We start from the raw sequence: 19,624 nt of genomic DNA on the forward strand, positions 1-19,624 counted from the left end.
CACTGTTCTAAAGCTTGCTCATTCTGAAATATTAGACTTTGAAGGAGTGCACGGCACTGTGATTTCTACCATAATGCACAGGGCGAGGTTTGCCTGCACTGTCCTGCAGCCTGCTGTAAACTGGCCACTATCAGTATGAACATTCAACCTACACTTTTCATTCTATTTGTGTCTCCTGCTCGGCGTTGTTGTATTGCTGTCAGTGTCAAAAGAAATTGCACTATGAAGCATTTTATGTACATTTTGGACAGTGCTTTTCCTGTGTTCGTGTGGCTTGTGACATTTATGGTCATCTTGTTCATCTGGCAGGCTTCAGTAATGAAGAAAAACTAGATAAGACGTTAATCCTAGAGCAAGGATGCCATTATTTATAACAAGAGTGGGTGCACGTCATACTTTGTACACATGTAAAGAACAGCTGTTTTTATGTTACCAAGGTAAGCATCTATGAGCAATATTGTAGTTTAATCTTAGTTTAACTCAACAATGATACAATAATCTTACAATATAACAACTAAATCAATATTTAATTAAACAATAATAAAATAAAGTTCCATTATATCACTCTGTTGAGCGTACAGGTGTTACCCCACAATGATGACCCACTTGAAGCAGTGAGCAGTGCAGTTGCATCAGATCTCAGCTGACTGGTTATTTGATTGCTAATTATCTCACAAACATTGTGAGATTGAGCTGCTAGCTTGGAATTTGGATCATTTTCTTGCACAGATAGTAATTTTTTCTAGCCTGGCTTACTGTTTATTTTATATTTCTGCTGTTCTCTTGAACACATGACAGCACAAGTTGTCACATTGTTAGCTGAAGCAATACTGAAGGAATAGATACCATCTCACAGTTGCAAAACAACAATGGAATGTTACAAGAGAATGTTATCCGTGGTTGACACTTTTACAAAAAGGGTGCCCATTCAAGAGGAAATGTATGGCGAATGTCACGGAAGTCCAACCAAAGCTGTGGCAGTGTATGATGATCGCTACCCAGATTGACGGCATAGTTCACATCATACCGTTTCCTCCATCTGCAAAAATTTCATGGCAACATGCAGCTAGACACTCAGAAAGCATCAACGTACAAACACAGCAACTAACAATGACAACAAAACTACTGTTCTGACTGCTGTAGCACACAGTCCTGAGGTGAGTATATGACACCTTGCACCCAGTTCTGGAATAAGCCAGAATAATGGGTGGAGAATTTTTGCATAGGTACATGATTCATCCATATCATATATCACTCCACCAAGAACTGCATGGGAATATCTTTGAATTCCGCACTGAATTCCGTCATTTTCCACTTCAATAGTTGCAAGATCATCCTGATTTCCTATGTAATACACTGTCTATGGATGAAGCTTCCTTCACAAATCATGGTCATGTGAATTTTCAAAACATGCACTATGGGTCCCTGCAAAATCCATATTAGCTTGGCACGGTTGCTCATCGGTGACAGTAAGGGTCTAAGTTTGATGCAGCATGACTGGTACCAGTTTTGTAGGTCCCCATTTTTATAAGGTAACATTAACTTGATGGCAATATGCATCATTTCTGCAAGACACTCTACCTCCTTCTCATGGAGGACACAGGATTGGAAATGCACCTATCAATGCAGTTCCAGGATGATGAATACCCTACACATAACACATGTGTTTCCAGGGACATTGTGGATATAATGTTTCCAAATAGATGGATAGGATGGTGAGGTCCTGTGAGCTGGCCAGCCCAATCCTCCATCTCCACAAGCATGCTGATGCAAATGTTGGGCACTCTGAACATCTGTTAAGGTGACACAAACGCAAGGATGTGACATTACTGGTAATTTTTGAGTGCATTTTCCATGCTGAATGCCATGCAAAACTTGAAGTTTTTGTGGGCTATATGCCACTAATAATTGTTTAAGACACTAGAAACACATCTTGTCACTAAATTGTACATCTAGTTTTCATTTCTGTAAAAAAAAAGGGGGGGGGGATACACACCCTGACATATGTGCATCCCTGGCCAATTGATTTTTTACACATTTTGTTTCATTTCAGAAATATTTGAGGCGGCACAGTTAAGTGGAACACACAGCATATCGGCCTATTCTGAGTGCCACATGTTATGGCCGAAATGCGCAACCTCAAGGATATTAATTCATGTGGAGTTATTTAATGATTAAGGCGTTCATTTAATTCAACAATAAGAGCAAAAGGCTGATTACTAGAAGCCAATTAAAACATGCTACTATGTGCACACAATCACAAAATAAGAGATGTTAGAAATGTGACATGGAACTTTAGGATGAGGGTAAAAGGTAATGAAATAATAATGTTGTATATGTGTTCAATAAGATGACTACCTGAGGAAATAAAATTCGAACAAGATGCTCAGGAGCAAATTTCTCCCACAGCATTTTGCCAGGGTAGCACAAGAGTAGGAATTCCCAACCTTTCTTAAACCAGTACCCTTGAGTGTAATCAGATATTAGCTAGTATACCCAACCCCCCCCCCCCCCCTCCTCCCTCTACCACTCCTCTCACTAAACTGAACCCCACCATCACCAACTACAGTACCTAACTACACTCTAGAATAGAAAATGAATTTTCCTTGAACACTTACATTTTTAAAATGATGAAAGGTGAATGATATTTAGTTTTAGTGAGTGTTTTATTGGGTCATGAGCTAATGGTTAATGAGACAATTAGTACTGCTTACATTTAACAACCTTCTTTATGTTTAAGTTTTCGCAGTCAATGTACATAACAAAGCATGCTCCAAGTCCACACATTTCCTTGTTTTTATTTTCACTGTTATTACAGTCAAAAACTAACTTTCACATCTATAAATCTAACCACATTTCTTTTTCAGGTGTTGTCTTCAGTTTGTGTATGTGTGTATGTGTGTGTGTGTGTGTGTGTGTGTGTGTGTGTGTTAGAATGAATGATGATGAGAAATTACCGGTGCATCATGAGTCCTACCTACAACTAATTCTCAGAAAAGAAAGTTGACTATCCACATTGAAGGTTGACACTTGTTACAAAATATGCTCCATCTGCACCACTCCTCTCCCTAGGGACACTAGCTTCACCCACATTTTGCCCTCCAATTTAAAACCAATCAAGTTAAAATGTGTGCCCTACACTTACTGTCTGTAAACCGACTGTTGGACTCCTTAATCTGAACTGGGAGAAGTTAGAAGAGTTCAGGCTGCCAATGCTATTTTTCTGTCTAATAATAATAATAATAATAACAGAACTATAGTAGACGTTATGTAGTTACTGTTGTGTAGTGCTGTCAATTAGTACATTTATCTGTTTTGAGGTAAATAATGAAGCAATTCCTGGTCTATTGCAGGAACTGTTTACAAGTTCGAGAATTGATTTTCAAGAGATTGTAAGTGTAAGTGTTTTATGTGTACAGGGTGAGTCAGGAGGAAAGGTATATGCTTTGAGGGGTGATACTAGTGGTGATTCTGAACAAAAAACTCCTAATAAACATATGTCCATTTCTTAACCGTTTCCGGGTAAACCAATGAAAACAACTAGGAACGAGAAACGTGTAGCATCATCCATACTAAACGTGTCAGTACGCAGTTCATTTGTGCATGGTGCAGTTGTTTACTTCAAGTCTCAGTCCAACAGTGCTTGTCATAGTGCACGGTATTACAGTGTTGCTACATGAACAATGAATACAGTTTTGTGTAGTGAAAATGCCACGAATCTCAACACGTGCAGAGTATGGTGACATGGTGTTTGTCTATGGTTTGTCCAATGGGGATTCCAGAACTGCTGTGCAAGAATACCAAGAACTATTTCGGAAGCGCAAAGTGCCACATAGCAGGATGTTTAGCAGGGTGTTTCATGGATTACGTGACTGTGGTACGCTTCCCAGTGTAAATGTTGTCTCTGAATGTCCGTACAACAAACTCTTAATGAAGTTGAGAACATTCTTCAAGTAGTGGAACGCTACCCTGTACTAGCTCTAGAAGAATTGCTGCCCAGCTTGGTATTCAACAAACACGAGTGATACAGTACAAGAGCATGATCTGTATCCCTTTCATCGGCAGAGTGTCAACATCTGCATGAAGGAGATGCTGCCGCTTGGCAAGAGTTTTGTCAATAGATCATTGCCAATGAGCGATTAATTCCATGTATTCTGTACACTGATGAGTCAACATTTACCTACAACGGAATCAACAACACGAGCAACTCTCATGTATGGGCAAATGAAAATGTTCACGCTACTGTGGAAACGAATTTCCAACGACGTTTCTCAGTCAATGAGTGGTGCGGTATTATTGGTGACCAACTCTCACTGAGACACAGTATCTTGAGTTTCTTCAAAATGTGTTACCAGACTATGTGGAGGGTATCCCTTTGGCAACACAAGCTCATATGTACTTTCAGCATGACGGAGCTCCTACACATTCCATACGGCCAGTGACACAGTATCTCAACAAACGTTTCCTGGTCGTTGGATCGGTCGCCATGGAGTCACTGCTTAGCCACCGAGGCCACCTGATCTCTCCCCATTGGATTACTGTTTGTGGGAGTGGCTGAAGAGCGACATCTACAAGTGCACAGTGAACACAAGTGAGGAACTTCTCATTCATATTTTACATGCTTGTGCCCAGGTAAAGGAATGCAAAACTGAGCTCCAATCACACCACAATGCCTGTCTACAAGAGCTGCAACATGCATTGAAGTTGACGGTGAACTGTTTGAACATCTTCTGTGAGGAAATGTACACAATTAAACAAACCATACCAAAACAATATGTTAATTTACCGTCACCTGCACCATTCCCATTCCTAGCTGCTTTCATTGGTTTACCCAGCAACGGTTAATAAAAGGGTATATGTTTATTAGCCTCCCCCCATGAACCATGGACCTTGCCGTTGGTGGGGAGGCTTGCGTGCCTCAGCGATACAGAGGGCTGTACCGTAGGTGCAACCGCAACGGAGGGGTATCTGTTGAGAGGCCGGCCAGACAAACATGTGGTTCCTGAAGAGGGGCAGCAGCCTTTTCAGTAGTTGCAGGGGCAACAGTCTGGATGATTGACTGATCTGGCTTTGTAACATTAACCAAAACGGCCTGGCTGTGCTGGTACTGCGAATGGCTGAAAGCAGGGGGGAAACTACAGCTGTAATTTTTCCCGAGGGCATGCACCTTTACTGTATGGTTAAATGATGATGGAATCCTCTTGGGTAAAATATTCAGAAGGTAAAATAGTCCCCCATTCTGATCTCCGGGCGGGGACTACTCAAGAGGATGTCGTTATCAGGAGAACGAAAACTGGCATTCTATGGATTGGAGCGTGGAATGTCAGATCCCTTAATCGGGCAGGTAGGTTAGAAAATTTAAAAAGGGAAATGGATAGGTTAAAGTTAGATATAGTGGGAATTAGTGAAGTTCGGTGGCAGGAGGAACAAGACTTTTGGTCAGGTGATTACAGGGTTATAAATACAAAATCAAAGAGGGGTAATGCAGGAGTAGGTTTAATAATGAATAAAAAAATAGGAGTGCGGGTTAGCTACTACAAACAGCATAGTGAACGCATTATTGTGGCCAAGATAGACACAAAGCCCATGCCTACTACAGTAGTACAAGTTTATATGCCAACTAGCTCTGCAGATGATGAAGAAATTGATGAAATGTATGACGAGATAAAACAAATTATTCAGGTAGTGAAGGGAGACGAAAATTTAATAGTCATGGGTGACTGGAATTCGTCAGTAGGAAAAGGGAGAGAAGGAAACATAGTAGGTGGATATGGATTGGGGGGAAGGAATGAAAGAGGAAGCCGCCTTGTAGAATTTTGCACAGAGCATAACTTAATCATAGCTAACACTTGGTTCAAGAATCATGAAAGAAGGTTGTATACCTGGAAGAATCCTGGAGATACTAAAAGGTATCAGATAGATTACATAATGGTAAGACAGAGGTTTAGGAACCAGGTTTTAAATTGTAAGACATTTCCAGGGGCAGATGTGGATTCTGACCACAATCTATAGGTTATGAGCTGCAGATTGAAACTGAAGAAACTGCAAAAAGGCGGGAATTTAAGGAGATGGGACCTGGATAAACTGAAAGAACCAGAGGTTGTAGAGAGTTTCACGGAGAGCATAAGGGAACAATTGACAGGAATGGGGGAAAGAAATACAGTAGAAGAAGAATGGGTAGCTCTGAGGGATGAAGTAGTGAAGGCAGCAGAGGATCAAGTAGGTTAAAAGACGAGGGCTAATAGAAATCCTTGGGTAACAGAAGAAATATTGAATTTAATTGATGAAAGGAGAAAATATAAAAATGCAGTAAATGAAACAGGCAAAAAGGAATACAAAGTCTCAAAAATGAGATCGACAGGAAGTGCAAAATGGCTAAGCAGGGATGGCTAGAGGACAAATGTAAGGATGTAGAGGCTTGTCTCACTAGGGGTAAGATAGATACTGCCTACAGGAAAATTAAAGAGACCTTTGGAGAGAAGAGAACCACTTGTATGAATATCAAGAGCTCAGATGGCAACCCAGTTCTAAGCAAAGAAGGGAAGGCAGAAATGTGGAAGGAGTATATAGAGGGTTTATACAAGGGCGATGTACTTGAGGACAATATTATGGAAATGGAAGAGGATGTAGATGAAGATGAAATGCGAGATAAGATACTGCGTGAAGAGTTTGACAGAGCACTGAAAGACCTGAGTCGAAACAAGGCCCCGGGAGTAGACAACATTCCATTAGAACTACTGATGGCCTTGGGACAGCCAGTCTTGACAAAACTCTACCATCTGGTGAGCAAGATGTATGAGACAGGCGAAATACCCACAGACTTCAAGAAGAATATAATAATTCCAATCCCAAAGAAAGTAGGTGTTGACAGATGTGAAAATTACTGAACTATCAGTTTAATAAGTCACAGCTGCAAAATACTAACGCTAATTCTTTACAGACGAATGGAAAAACTGGTAGAAGAGGACCTTGGGGAAGATCAGTTTGGATTCCGTAGAAATGTTGGAACACGTGGGGCAATACTAACCTTACGACTTATCTTAGAAGAAAGATTAAGAAAAGGCAAACCTACATTTCTAGCATTTGTAGACTTAGAGAAAGGTTTTGACAACGTTAACTGGAATACTCTCTTTCAAATTCTGAAGGCGGCAGGGGTAAAATACAGGGAGCGAAAGGCTATTTACAATTTGTACAGAAACCAGATGGCACTTATAAGAGTTGAGGGGCATGAAAGAGAAGCAGTGGTTGGGAAAGGAGTGAGGCAAGGTTGTAGCCTCTCCCCGATGTTATTCAATCTGTATATTGAGCAAGCAGTAAAGGAAACAAAAGAAAAATTCGGAGTAGGTATTAAAATTCATGGAGAAGAAGTAAAAACTTTGAGGTTCGCCGATGACATTGTAATTCTGTCAGAGACAGCAAAGGACTTGGAAGAGCAGTTGAACGGAATGGACAGTGTCTTGAAAGGAGGATATAAGCTGAACATCAACAAAAGCAAAACAAGGATAATGGAATGTAGTGAAATTAAATCGGGTGATGCTGAGGGGATTAGATTAGGAAATGAGACACTTAAAGTAGTAAAGGAGTTTTGCTATTTAGGGAGTAAAATAACTGATGATGGTCAAAGTAGAGAGGATATAAAATGTAGACTGGCAATGGCAAGGAAATCGTTTCTGAAGAAGAGAAATTTGTTAACATCGAGTATAGATTTAAGTGTCAGGAAGTCGTTTCTGAAAGTATTTGTATGGAGTGTAGCCATGTATGGAAGTGAAACATGGACGATAACCAGTTTGGACAAGAAGAGAATAGAAGCTTTCGAAATGTGGTGCTACAGAAGAATGCTGAAGATAAGGTGGGTAGATCACGTAACTAATGAGGAGGTATTGAATAGGATTGGGGAGAAGAGAAGTTTGTAGCACAACTTGACTAGAAGAAGGGATCGGTAGGTAGGACATGTTTTGAGGCATCAAGGGATCACAAATTTAGCATTGGAGGGCAGCGTGGAGGGTAAAAATCGTAGAGGGAGACCAAGAGATCAATACACTAAGCAGATTCAGAAGGATGTAGGTTGCAGTAGGTACTGGGAGATGAAGAAGCTTGCACAGGATAGAGTAGCATGGAGAGCTGCATCAAACCAGTCTCAGGACTGTAGACCACAACAACAACATGTTTATTAGAAGTTTTTTGTTCAGAATCACCTGTAGTATAACCCATCAAACCATGTACCTTTCCTCCTGACTCACCCTGTATATCACTTTTATCATTACTGATGTATTGTACAAAGTGGAAAGTATGTGTGTAATGGGTGGAATATGGGAGAAACCTGTATCCCCACTGCAGAGTGCTAGTAAGTGAGAAAAACATAATTACTGAGAACTTATATAATCAATATTATATCTTAAAAGATTGTGATAATAGTGATGATCTTCTAAAACTAATTTAGTCTCATGACTCAAACACAGTCAAATTCTTCTGATTTTTACCCCTCAGGAAATTTAATTTTACCCTTCAGGATAAAATCCTTCCTCAATCCTCAAGTCTCTCTACTCCACTAGACAGCCATGTTATACAGGATCAAAAGTTCTTGCATAGAGCAGGAAGAGGTTTAGAAAAGGTCAAGTAGTAGAGCCTCGAACTTTGGTTAACAGATTGCTGTCTAGATGCAGGAGGTAGTGAGCTTTGAGATGGCCAGTGCAGCTCTTATCTTCTGCTAGGTGTGATGAATCTCAAACCACAAAAGAAAAACCTGCAGTGCAATCAGCAGCAAAGAGTGGGCATGGTGAGAGTGGCAGACACTGGCCGAACTACAATCTCAAAGCAGCAGTGGTTATTGAGGCATCTTTATTTTCTCAGGCATCCAGAAGAACAGTGAACTGCATGACAAGTGTCCTCCTTGAAGGCTCCAATCAAACAGAACTATATATTTAAATTGCTCAGCTCCATTTATTCTTTTACTGTGTGCCATATAAAACTCTTGGCTTGCATGAGGTCATCTTGGTGTTACACTGCCCATCTGTTAAACAAATTCACCAGAAAGGTGTTTTGATAGGATTCCCACATTTTCCTACCCCATGATTCTGGTCCAAGAAAGTTCTCCGTAGGACAGGCAAGTTCATCTTTGACTCACCATTTTCTAGTGGCATCTTTGATATATTTGTTTCCCCCATCTCAATCTTTTTCAGATACCAACATTTCCTGTGCCCAAATGTATGCCCTAGACTCCAGAGGGTTATGTCAAGCTATCTGCTAATGAACAGCCAACATGAAATTTCAGACTTCATCTTGTAATGCCTCCATTTGTAATGACCTGCAATTATGGACTAAATAGTACACAGTATCTACACCAATGACTGAAATCCAGTCATAAGCAAACAGAATACTAGCACATTATATCAATTCATTCCTATGTTCACCATCACACATATTTATGTCGTGGGAGTACAGAATTCCTGCAAAACAAAAAGAATGTGGTGGTCATATTGAGGTAAAGAAGTGGAAAGGATTGGGGGAGATAATAAATATCTTAATCTCAATTGCTACTGCATGATGTCCTAACCTATTTTTGCTTTCTGTTCCTCCAATTAAGTTAGTTAATCTTCTGCCCATGGCAGCTCTATCTTTATCATGGATCAATACTACATACTTTTAATCTTACTTTAGATATGATTTCATCCTTACAAAATACTGCTCCCTCATCACTTTGTCGAATCATATCTTTTCTTTGGCACTATATTCAAACAACTTTTATCATACTATCTGTCTTTGGTTGAAACCTTGTGCTCCAGCAACTCTGTCTGCTATTTGCGTTCACTGCTATTCAGCCAGCCCACCCATGCACGGCATATCTGTAGTGACAAGAACTCCCATGCCCTGTATGCTGAAGGTCTCATGACAGTATTCACAGACAGACACTACCCCCCCTCCCCCCCCCCTTCCCCCATACCAAATCTAGTTTGCAAACACATTTATGGTTTATATCTTCAATCCTCCCACCACCCCAAGAATCAACTACAACGGAGCACCCACCTCTGATCACACAATATCACATTGGACTGGACAAACTAAGCCATATCCATCACCAGGACTCTATCTATCATCATGTCCAGAAATGAGAGTCGTTGTTGCTGTTGTTGTTGTTGCTGTGGTCTTCAGTCCAGAGGCTGGTTTGATGCAGCTCTCCATGCTACTCTATCCTGTGCAAGCTTCTCCATCTTCCAGTACCTACTGCAACCTACATCCTTCTGCATCTGCTTAGTGTATTCATCTCTCGGTCTACCTCTACAATTTTTACCCTCCAAGCTGATCTCCAGTACCAAATTGGTGATCCCTTGATGCCTCAGAACATGTCCTACCAACCGGTCACTTCTCCTAGTCAAGTTGTGCCACAAATTTCTCTTCTCCCCAATTCTATTCGGAAACTCCTAATTAGTTATGTGATCATCCGATCTAATCTTCAGCATTCTTCTGTAGCACCACATTTTGAAAGCTTCTATTCTCTTCTTGTCTAAGCTATTTATCGTCCACGTTTCACTTCCATACATGGCTACACTTCACGCAAATACTTTCACGAACGACTTACTGACACTTAAATCTATACTCGATGTTGACAAATTTCTCTTCGTTAGAAACACTTTCCTTGCCACTGCCAGTCTACATTTTATATCCTCTCTACTTCAACCATCATCAGTTATTTTGCTCCCCAAATAACAAAACTCATCTACCACTTTAAGTGTCTCATTTCTTAACCTAATTCCCTCAGCATCACCCAATTTAATTCGACTACATTTCACTATCCTCATTTTGCTTTTGTTGAATAACAATGGGGATAGGCTACAACCCTGTCTCACTCCCTCCCCAACCACTGCTTCCCTCTCATGCCCCTCGACTCTTATAACTGCCATCTGGTTTCTGTACAAATTGTAAATAGCCTTCTGCTCCCTGTATTTGACCCCTGCCACCTTCAGAACTTGAAAGAGAGTATTCCATTCAACATTGTCAAAAGCTTTCTCCAAGTCTACAAATGCTAGAAATGTATATTTGCCTTTCCTTAATCTATCTTCTAAGATAAGTCGTAGGGTCGGTATTGCCTCACATGTTCCAACATTTCTACAGAATGCTAACTGATCTTCCCCAAGGTCGGCTTTTACCAGTTTTTCCATTCATCTGTACACAATTCATGTTAGTATTTTGCAGCCATGGCTTATTAAACTAATAGTTCAGTAATTTTCACATCTGTCAACACCTGCTTTCTTTGGGATTGGGATTATTACATTCTTCTTTAAGTCTGAGGGTATTTCGCCTGTCTCATACATCTTGCTCACTAGTTGGTAGAGTTTTGTTAGGCCTGGCTCTCCCAAGGCTGTCAGTAGTTCTAATGGAATGTTGTCTACTCCCTGGGCCTTGTCTCGACTTAGGTCTTTCAGTGCTCTGTCAAACTCTTCACGCAGTATCATATCTCCTATTTCATCTTCGTCTACATTCTCTTCCATTTGTATAATATTGTCCTCAAGAACTTCGCCCTTGTATAGACCCTCTATATACTCCGTCCACCTTTCTGCTTTCCCTTCTTTGCTTAGAACTGGGCTTCCATCTGAGCTCTTGATATTCATGCAAGTGGTTCTCTTTTCTCCAAAGGTCTCTCTAATTTTCCTGTAGGCAGTATCTATCTTACCCCTAGTGAAATGCGCCTCTACATCCTTACATTTGTCCTCTAGCCATCCCTGCTTAGCCATTTTGCACTTCGTGTCGATCTCATTTTTGAGACTTTGTATTCCTTTTTGCCTGCTTCATTTACTCCATTTTTATATTTTCTCCTTTCATCAATTTAATTCAATATCTCTTCTGTTACCCAAGGATTTGTATTAGCCCTCAGCTTTTTACCTACCTGATCCTCTGCTGCCTTCACTATTTCATCTCTAAAAGCTACCAATTCTTCTTCTACTGTATTTCTTTCCCCTGTTCTTGTCAGTCATTCCCAAATGCTCTCTCTGAAACTCTCTACAACCTCTGGTTCTTTCAGTTTATCCAGGTCCAATCTCCTTAAATTCCCACCTTTTTGCAGTTTCTTCAGTTTTAATCTACAGTTCATAACCAATAGAATGTGGTCGGAGTCCACATATGCCCCTGGAAATGTCTTACAATTTAAAACCTGGTTCCTAAATCTCTGTCTTACCATCATATAATCTATCTGAAACCTTGCAGTGTCTCCAGGCCTCTTACAAGCGTACAACCTTGTTTAACGATTCTTGAACCAAGTGTTAGCTGTGATTAATTTATGCTCTGTGCAAAATTCTACCAGACGGCTTCCTCTTTCATACCTTAGCCCCAATCCATATTCACCTACTACTTATTTTTCTTTTCCTTTTCCTACTATCTAATTCCAGTCACCCATAAATAATAAATTTTCATCTCCCTTCACTATCTGAATAATTTATTTTCTCCCATCATACATTTCATCAATCTCTTCGTCATCTGCAGAGCTAGTTGGCATATAAACTTGTACTACTGTAGTGGGCATGGGTTTTGTGTCTATCTTGGCCACAATAATGCATTCACTATGCTGTTTGTAGTAGCTTACCCAAACTCCTATTTTTTTTTATTCATTATTAAAGCTACTCCTGCATTACTCCTACTTGATTTTGTATTTATAACCCTGTATTCACCTGACCAAAAGTCTTGTTCCTCCTGCCACCGAACTTCACTAATTCTCACTATATCTAGCTTTAACCTATCCATTTACCTTTTTAAATTTTCTAACCTACCTGTCCGATTAAGGGATCTGACATTCCATGCACCAATCCACAGAATGCCAGTTTTCTTTCTTCTGATAACAACATCCTCCTGAGTAGTCCCCGCCTGGAGATCAGAATGGGGGACTATTTTACCTTCTGAATATTTTACCCAAGAGGATTCCATCATCATTTAACCATACAGTAAAGGTGCATGCCCTCGGAAAAAATTACAGCTGTAGCTTCCCCCTGCTTTCAGCCATTCGCAGTACCAGCACAGCAAGGCCGTTTTGGTTAATGTTACAAGGCCAGATCAGTCAATCATCCAGACTGTTGCTGCTGCAACTACTGAAAAGGCTACTGCCCCTCTACAGGAACCACACATTTGTCTGGCCTCTCAACAGATAGCCCTCCATTGTAGTTGCACGGTATGTCTATCTGTACCGCTGAGGCACGCAATCCTCCCCACAAATATCAAGGTCCATGGGATTGGGGGGGGGGGGGGGGGGGTCATGAGAGTCATCCTACCCAAGATCTTTCCTCGTCAGTCCTGAAGTGGTATTCCATCACCCTCCAAACCTCACAACAGTCACTCCTACTCCCTACCCATTGCCACATGTATCATATACCTATGGAAGATCCAGGTGCAAGAGCTGTCCAACTCCTTACCCCAACTCTGTCACAGGCTTATCCTATCCAATGAAGGCCACTATCAAATGTGGCCAAGAACAAAGTTGACCACCCAATGGCATATATGCACCTGAACACGACCTGCTTGATTTCAATAGCTGCTCCATGGTCTATAGCCATTTGGGCCCTTCCATCCTCCATCAGATTTTCTCAACTACAAAGATGGGAGTTCTACTTGTAACACATCCCTCCCTCCTGTAAAGCCCCTGGCCACAGTCTCTGTTAACGCACAGTCCATACACCCTTCACTTCACAGTTTCCCCTTCCACTGTCCTGCCAGCCAATCCCAATCCACATCACCTTCATTGTGTTCTGAACCCCACTGGCTCCAGTACCCATGTATCACATGCCTAGGCCATCCACCTGGCACCCCTCATACCTGCATTCCTAACCAGCAAATCTACTTCCGCTCTCCGAGCCACTAATACCCACTCCCAAACACTTTTCACGCCCTCACCACTCTCTTCCTTTATCCTTCACACCCGACAAACCCCCCCCCCCCCCATCCTAGTCCACTTGCCAAAATGCAATCCAGCCAGCATGATGTAAGTGTGTGTGTGTGTGTGTGTGTGTGTGTGTGTGTGTGTGTGTGTGTGTAAAATGAAACTGAGGGTGCTGTAGTCTGTCCATTGCCAAGTAGGGAGGATATCTGTGGGCTACAACTTCGTGACCTCGAATGATAGCAACCACTTAATAAATGTCTGCAGACTACGAACTAAATGCGCATTCCTCTTGTCAATAATTTTTTGGTTATGAAGTGGAAAAGATATGTTACTGCTGAATCTGGCACAATCTCACAACCAAAACAAAGTATAATTGCTAACTTATTGTCACAATCTTAACAAGCAAAAAGTTTTGAGACATTTACTGCTTGGTAAGAATCAGAAGAGGCATAGTGGGGTCTTGAATCCTTTTTCAACACAACCATGCAGTAATGTTACACATTATCCAACAAATCAGAACAAAATCAACGTAGGGATAAACTGATCAAAAGCTTAGTGTAGCTTGTTTTGTTTTTGCATGTACCTCATTTTCTTTGTTCAGAGAAAAATGCAAGAATATTTTGCATACTTTCACTGCCATTTTCCTAATGGAATAATATTCTGGGCAAATGAAACAAGAACTGTTAGAAGTTAGTATATGCTATCGGGTGCCAAGACTTGGCAACTGTACTGTTTATGTTCCTACACTGTGAAGGAAAAATGTGTTACCTCTGAAATAAATGACTGGAAATCAATATTTTCTTTCTTATTTGGCAGGTACACTCTAATTTAAAACTATCTACAAAACCAGATGGATCATACACTCACCATATCCCAAGTGAATGCAGAAAGCCAGTAGACCAGGCGATTCACTCCCGATACCAGCTGTAAATGTTTGAATTTGCTGACTCGTTCTTCTACCAGGAACACAACAAATGATGCTGGGACAAAACTCAGAGCAAATATGACTGACACTGCACGGATGAGACTCAAAGCAGACTTTATGCTGAAAAAGATGAAATGATACAACGGTAATTTATGATACAGCACGAAATATCCACAATGTATCAGGAACATTAACACAAAAATGCAGTTCTGTATCAAATTAGTTTCATTCAAAGAGAGAGATAGGAGTGTAATAAGTCTGACAATATGATAAAGGAAGCAGTAAGTAACTTTTGTACATATGTTTATTTTTAGTCGCAGTTATTTCAGCATCAAACTACACTGAACTTCATATTCAAATTCTTTAGTCACCTTTTGTCTTTGCTTTGTTTACTGTTAACACGTATTGCAAACAAGTTTCTCTGACATTCAATGGTTTTCCATTTACATACTTGCCACAAACCTATGAACAACAGTTCTGCCATTTGAGTCTCTTGCGCTTTATTCATGTTTCGAAAGTTATTTTAACTTCTATTGCTGATTCTTTGACAGTAAGTTACACAATGGTGGTGGTAAACTACAGTTCTGCCTTACAGATATATTAGGATGATCTTGTATTTCACAAACCTTCATCTTTATTATTACTACTTGGTGTTTATAGGTAATGCAGATAACTAGTCTGCCTCTTCATCTTTCCACATTTTTCTAAGGATTTCAGACATCTTATTCCACCATGCTATGTTAAATATTCCCTTCAGTCTTGAAAATACTACGAAGGTATAATGGGTTGTTCATATTTTTTCTCCCATCACTTAGCTGAAGGTGCAACTAGCTTCTATTGTACCTCAATGAGATATGAACCACATAGTCTGGTTAAGGAGATCGGCAGCCTGGCCATGGTATTATTGCTGCCAATGGTAGATACTGAGATGACCAAAAGGTATTAAAGCTATTACAAAGAAGAAGACGTGAGGAAGTAAGTCAGTGCACTCAAAAGCAGGAGGTACATTAAAATCATGATGCCTTATTTTAACCAGAAATATTTTAACACCAGATATGTTTGTTGTGAAAGCTTATGTTTCTGTAAGGGATATTATTTGGTTAATTCCAGTAATATCCCATGAGGGTTTGTAGCTCAGCTTTTAATCAATTCATGTCAGTATCATCAACAAAAGATATTATTGTTAACTTACTAATTGCTGAAACTTGGATCAGACATAGCAAAAACTATCACGGTACAGTATCAAAAGTAACTGAAAGGTGTCCTTAATGAGATGAGCAGAAATGACACTTTTATTCAAAAACAATAATTACACTTAAATCACCAACATTTATGACAGTACCCTGAGCAATAAAAATGGAAAGGGGGTGTTGGGAGGGGGGGGGGGGCTATGGTTCTTAACAGGGTGTGTGATCACCATAGATAGCAATGCATGCTCTGTAACATGCTCCTATGCTGGCCACAAGGTTGGTAGGGTCTTCCATTTGTCCACAGCACAGTTGACATGGCTTGATGGTTGTTGGAGCATGTGGATGTTCTGCAACATGTCTCACCAACGCAACCCACACATGCTGGATGGAATTTAAGTTGGGGAAACAGCAGGCCTGTCCATTCAATAAACACTATCTAGTTCCCAGAGCTCCTCCATCTGCGATCTCCAATGCAAATTTGGATGGTCATCCATAAAAATTACGCAGGGTCAAATGCACCCCCTGAAAACGTGCACAACAACATTGACTGGTGAATGTGCTAGTTCAAAGATTTGGATGTCAGCATGTCCATGCAACATTGTGTTTCCTCACACCATAACACCTGGACCCTAAAATGATCAAGGTTGACAATGTTCCTGGTGTGTTTCCACCTCTTATCAGATGTGGGTATCTCCAGCATTGTTGAACATGATCTCTTTTGTGGTCCCGGTGTTATGGACAGTAACTGGTCAACATTATTGTGACAGTACACTCATTTCCCATGTGCATTCTCTTCATGGGTGCATTAGGCCGTGACTTCATTTTTATGGATGACAATTTGTGACTGCATCAAACAGCACAGGGAAAGGAGCTCTTGGAACAAGAGGATGTTCGCAAATGGGCTGAACTGTCCATTCCCTTGACTTAAATCTCATGGAGCGCATGTGGGATACATGTGGGAGATGAACTGCAGCTCATCGACAGGCACTAACGACCATCTAACAGCTGTCAATTGTGCGGCTGGAGGAATGGAATGTCCTACAACAGCTCCTTACCATACGTGTGGCTAGCATGGGAACATTCCCTGTCATCCATGGTGATCACACACCCTATTAAGAGCCAAGTCCTGTCTTTTGTAATGTCGAGGGGACCATCAAGAATTGTGATGACTTCAGTATAATTGTTGTTTTTGAGCAAAAGTGTCATTTCTGTTCATCTCATCGCTTATTATACTGCAGCAATTCTTTCTATATATGTTCCATGCTTCATGTTTCATCAAGTATTATTTGACAGTGACACTTACGTGAAAAAGTTACTTTAGTACTTATCTTTTGCACACCAACGTATTTCTAGCCTTTTTTTTTTTTTTTTTTTTTTTTTTTTTTTTTTTTTTTTTTTTTTTTTTTTTTTTTTCCATTGTGCCTATATGAGACTTATTGCTTCATCTATATGGTGAGTTGCACTCTATTCCTTCCATGTTGTTTCCACATTGTTGTTATTCATCCTGAACTTTCCACTGTTTGAAACTGCTGTGTTTGTTCTATAAGTCTCAGAAACTAACAGTTAATAATAAAAAAAGGACTAATTAACAATGATTTTGCAGCTATGGCAAAATCTACAGCTGCAGACTTTAAATTGTGGTACCTACCACAATTGCAAGTACTCCTCACCAGAAGTATCACAGCAAGCAAGAAAAAATATTAAATTAATAAAATCAGTCTCATGTAAGACCACCTGTGACAAAGAATGTAGATTACTGCAAGATCAATGGCATTTGTAAAAATAAAGATTTTTGTAGGCCTATATCTATCTCAATCTGTATCGTGGTGGAGGTAATGTGTTGCCTCACAATTCTTAGAACATTTGCTCTTGGGGTTTCAACAGTAAATCTCTCCATGATGCACAGTGCCTCTCTTGTGGCATCTGCTGCTTGAGTTTGTCAGTAATCTCCTTAACACTCTTGTGCTGACCAAAAGATCCTGTGAGTAAACCTGCCATTCTTCATTGGATCTCCTCTGTATCTTCTATCTGCCAAGGGTTCCACACTGATGAGCAATACTCAATCATTGGTTGAACAAATATTTTGTAGACATTGTCATCTGTAATGGGACCCAAGAGGGGCACTTGTGCCAACCTGTTATCTGGGGTGTACACTTTTGATTCATTACAGAATTTTCATGCAATTCTAGAAATGACTGTCTAAAATGCAGGTTTAGTATCGCCAAGTATGACAGGAAATACTGTGGCTTTAGTAAGTACTATGAAGGCTGAACAAAACAGAGTGAGACTGGTTTTTTCTTATAGCTTCCATGATGGTTTTCTGTCTGTACCACGAACATTTGAAAAGAGTTGGTTTTTATGTTTAATGCCCATATGCAGCACCACTCTCATATCCATAAGTTGGTAGTAATGCTCTATTTGGTAGACGCTCTTTGCATTTCACATACCAAACAATGGAGACCATGCTGGAGGAGCAATATTACACAGTACAAATCTGTGTTCGTTTAAAATGTTCAAATGTGTGTGAATTCCTAAGGGACCAAACTGCTGAGGTCATTGGTCCCTGGACTTACACACTACTTAAACTAACTTATTCTAAGAACAACACACACGCCCATGCCTGAGGTAGGACTCGAACCTCCGGCGGGAGGGGCCGTGCAATCTGTGACATGACGCCTCAAACCACGTGGCCACTCGATGCGGCTGTTTGTTTAAACTATACAGGCACTTATGAAAAGCTGCAGCAAGTGTACAGTGAAAATTCACTACCTCATGCATCAGTATTTAGGTGGTTTAAGAACTTCAAAGAAGATCAGCTTGTAATTGTTAAGCAAAGTGAACCTGGTGTTTTGGCTTCCGCTGTGATTGAAGTCAATAGCGTGCAGTTCCCTTCACACTACTGTTACAGCAGCACACTACACATCAGTATTGCCTAAACTCAGGAAGCACTTTGCAGGGAAACAACCACAACTTTCTTGGATTGGGTGGCGACTTCATCATGACAATGTGCACTCTCACGTCACAAATCAAGTCGTAAATTTCTGGCTAAATTCAACATAATCTGTGTACTGTATGCACCTCATATCCCCAATCTTGCAACCTGTGACTTTTTTAAATTCCCATCACTACACGCAAAGCTTCAGGGCATTCGATTTAAGAACTCTGAAGCAGAGCTTGAGAAAAGTGAGGTATTTCTCAAAGACCTTACAAAGAATGATCAGCACCAAATGTTCAAGGACTGGCAGAGATGCTGTGAAGAGTGCATTCAAGTAGGAGAAGAGTACTTTGAAAAAGATCATGTCAAATCTGACCTTAAGTTGAAACAAGGCCCCGAGTGTGGACAACCTTCCATCAGAACTACTGACAGCCTTGGGAGAACAACCTATGACAAAACTCTTCCATCTGGTGTGCAAGATGTACAAGATAGGTAAAATATCCTCAGACTTCAAGAACAATATAATAATTTCAATTCTAAACAAAGCAGGTGCTGACAGTTGTGAAAATTACCAAACTATCAGTTTAATGAGACACGGTTGCAAAATACTAATACCAATTCTTTACAGAAGAAAGGGAAAATTGGTAGAAGCTATCATCAGGGAAGATCAGTTTGGATTCCGAAGAAATGTAGGAACATGCGAGGCAATACTGACC

The 19,624-nt window shown here is 40.4% G+C and overlaps 1 protein-coding gene across 4 annotated transcripts in view; it reads right to left on the minus strand.

Annotated features, from left to right (window-relative positions):
* The window catches only part of LOC126457215 (ATP-binding cassette sub-family A member 7-like), a 594,847-nt gene that overhangs the window by 135,782 nt on the left and 439,441 nt on the right, over positions 1-19,624 (minus strand). For all 4 annotated transcript variants that reach the window (XR_007585450.1, XM_050093334.1, XM_050093335.1 and 1 more), the window contains exon 35: positions 14,726-14,903. Coding sequence is in view for 3 of the 4 variants with exons in the window: in XM_050093334.1 (XP_049949291.1) it covers positions 14,726-14,903 (178 nt within the window). In the remaining variant the exon portion in view is untranslated. The remainder of the gene's footprint in view (positions 1-14,725; positions 14,904-19,624) is intronic.

Source organism: Schistocerca serialis, chromosome 2, assembly GCF_023864345.2.
Source record: "Schistocerca serialis cubense isolate TAMUIC-IGC-003099 chromosome 2, iqSchSeri2.2, whole genome shotgun sequence".
In the NCBI taxonomy this organism is placed as follows: domain Eukaryota; kingdom Metazoa; phylum Arthropoda; class Insecta; order Orthoptera; family Acrididae; genus Schistocerca; species Schistocerca serialis.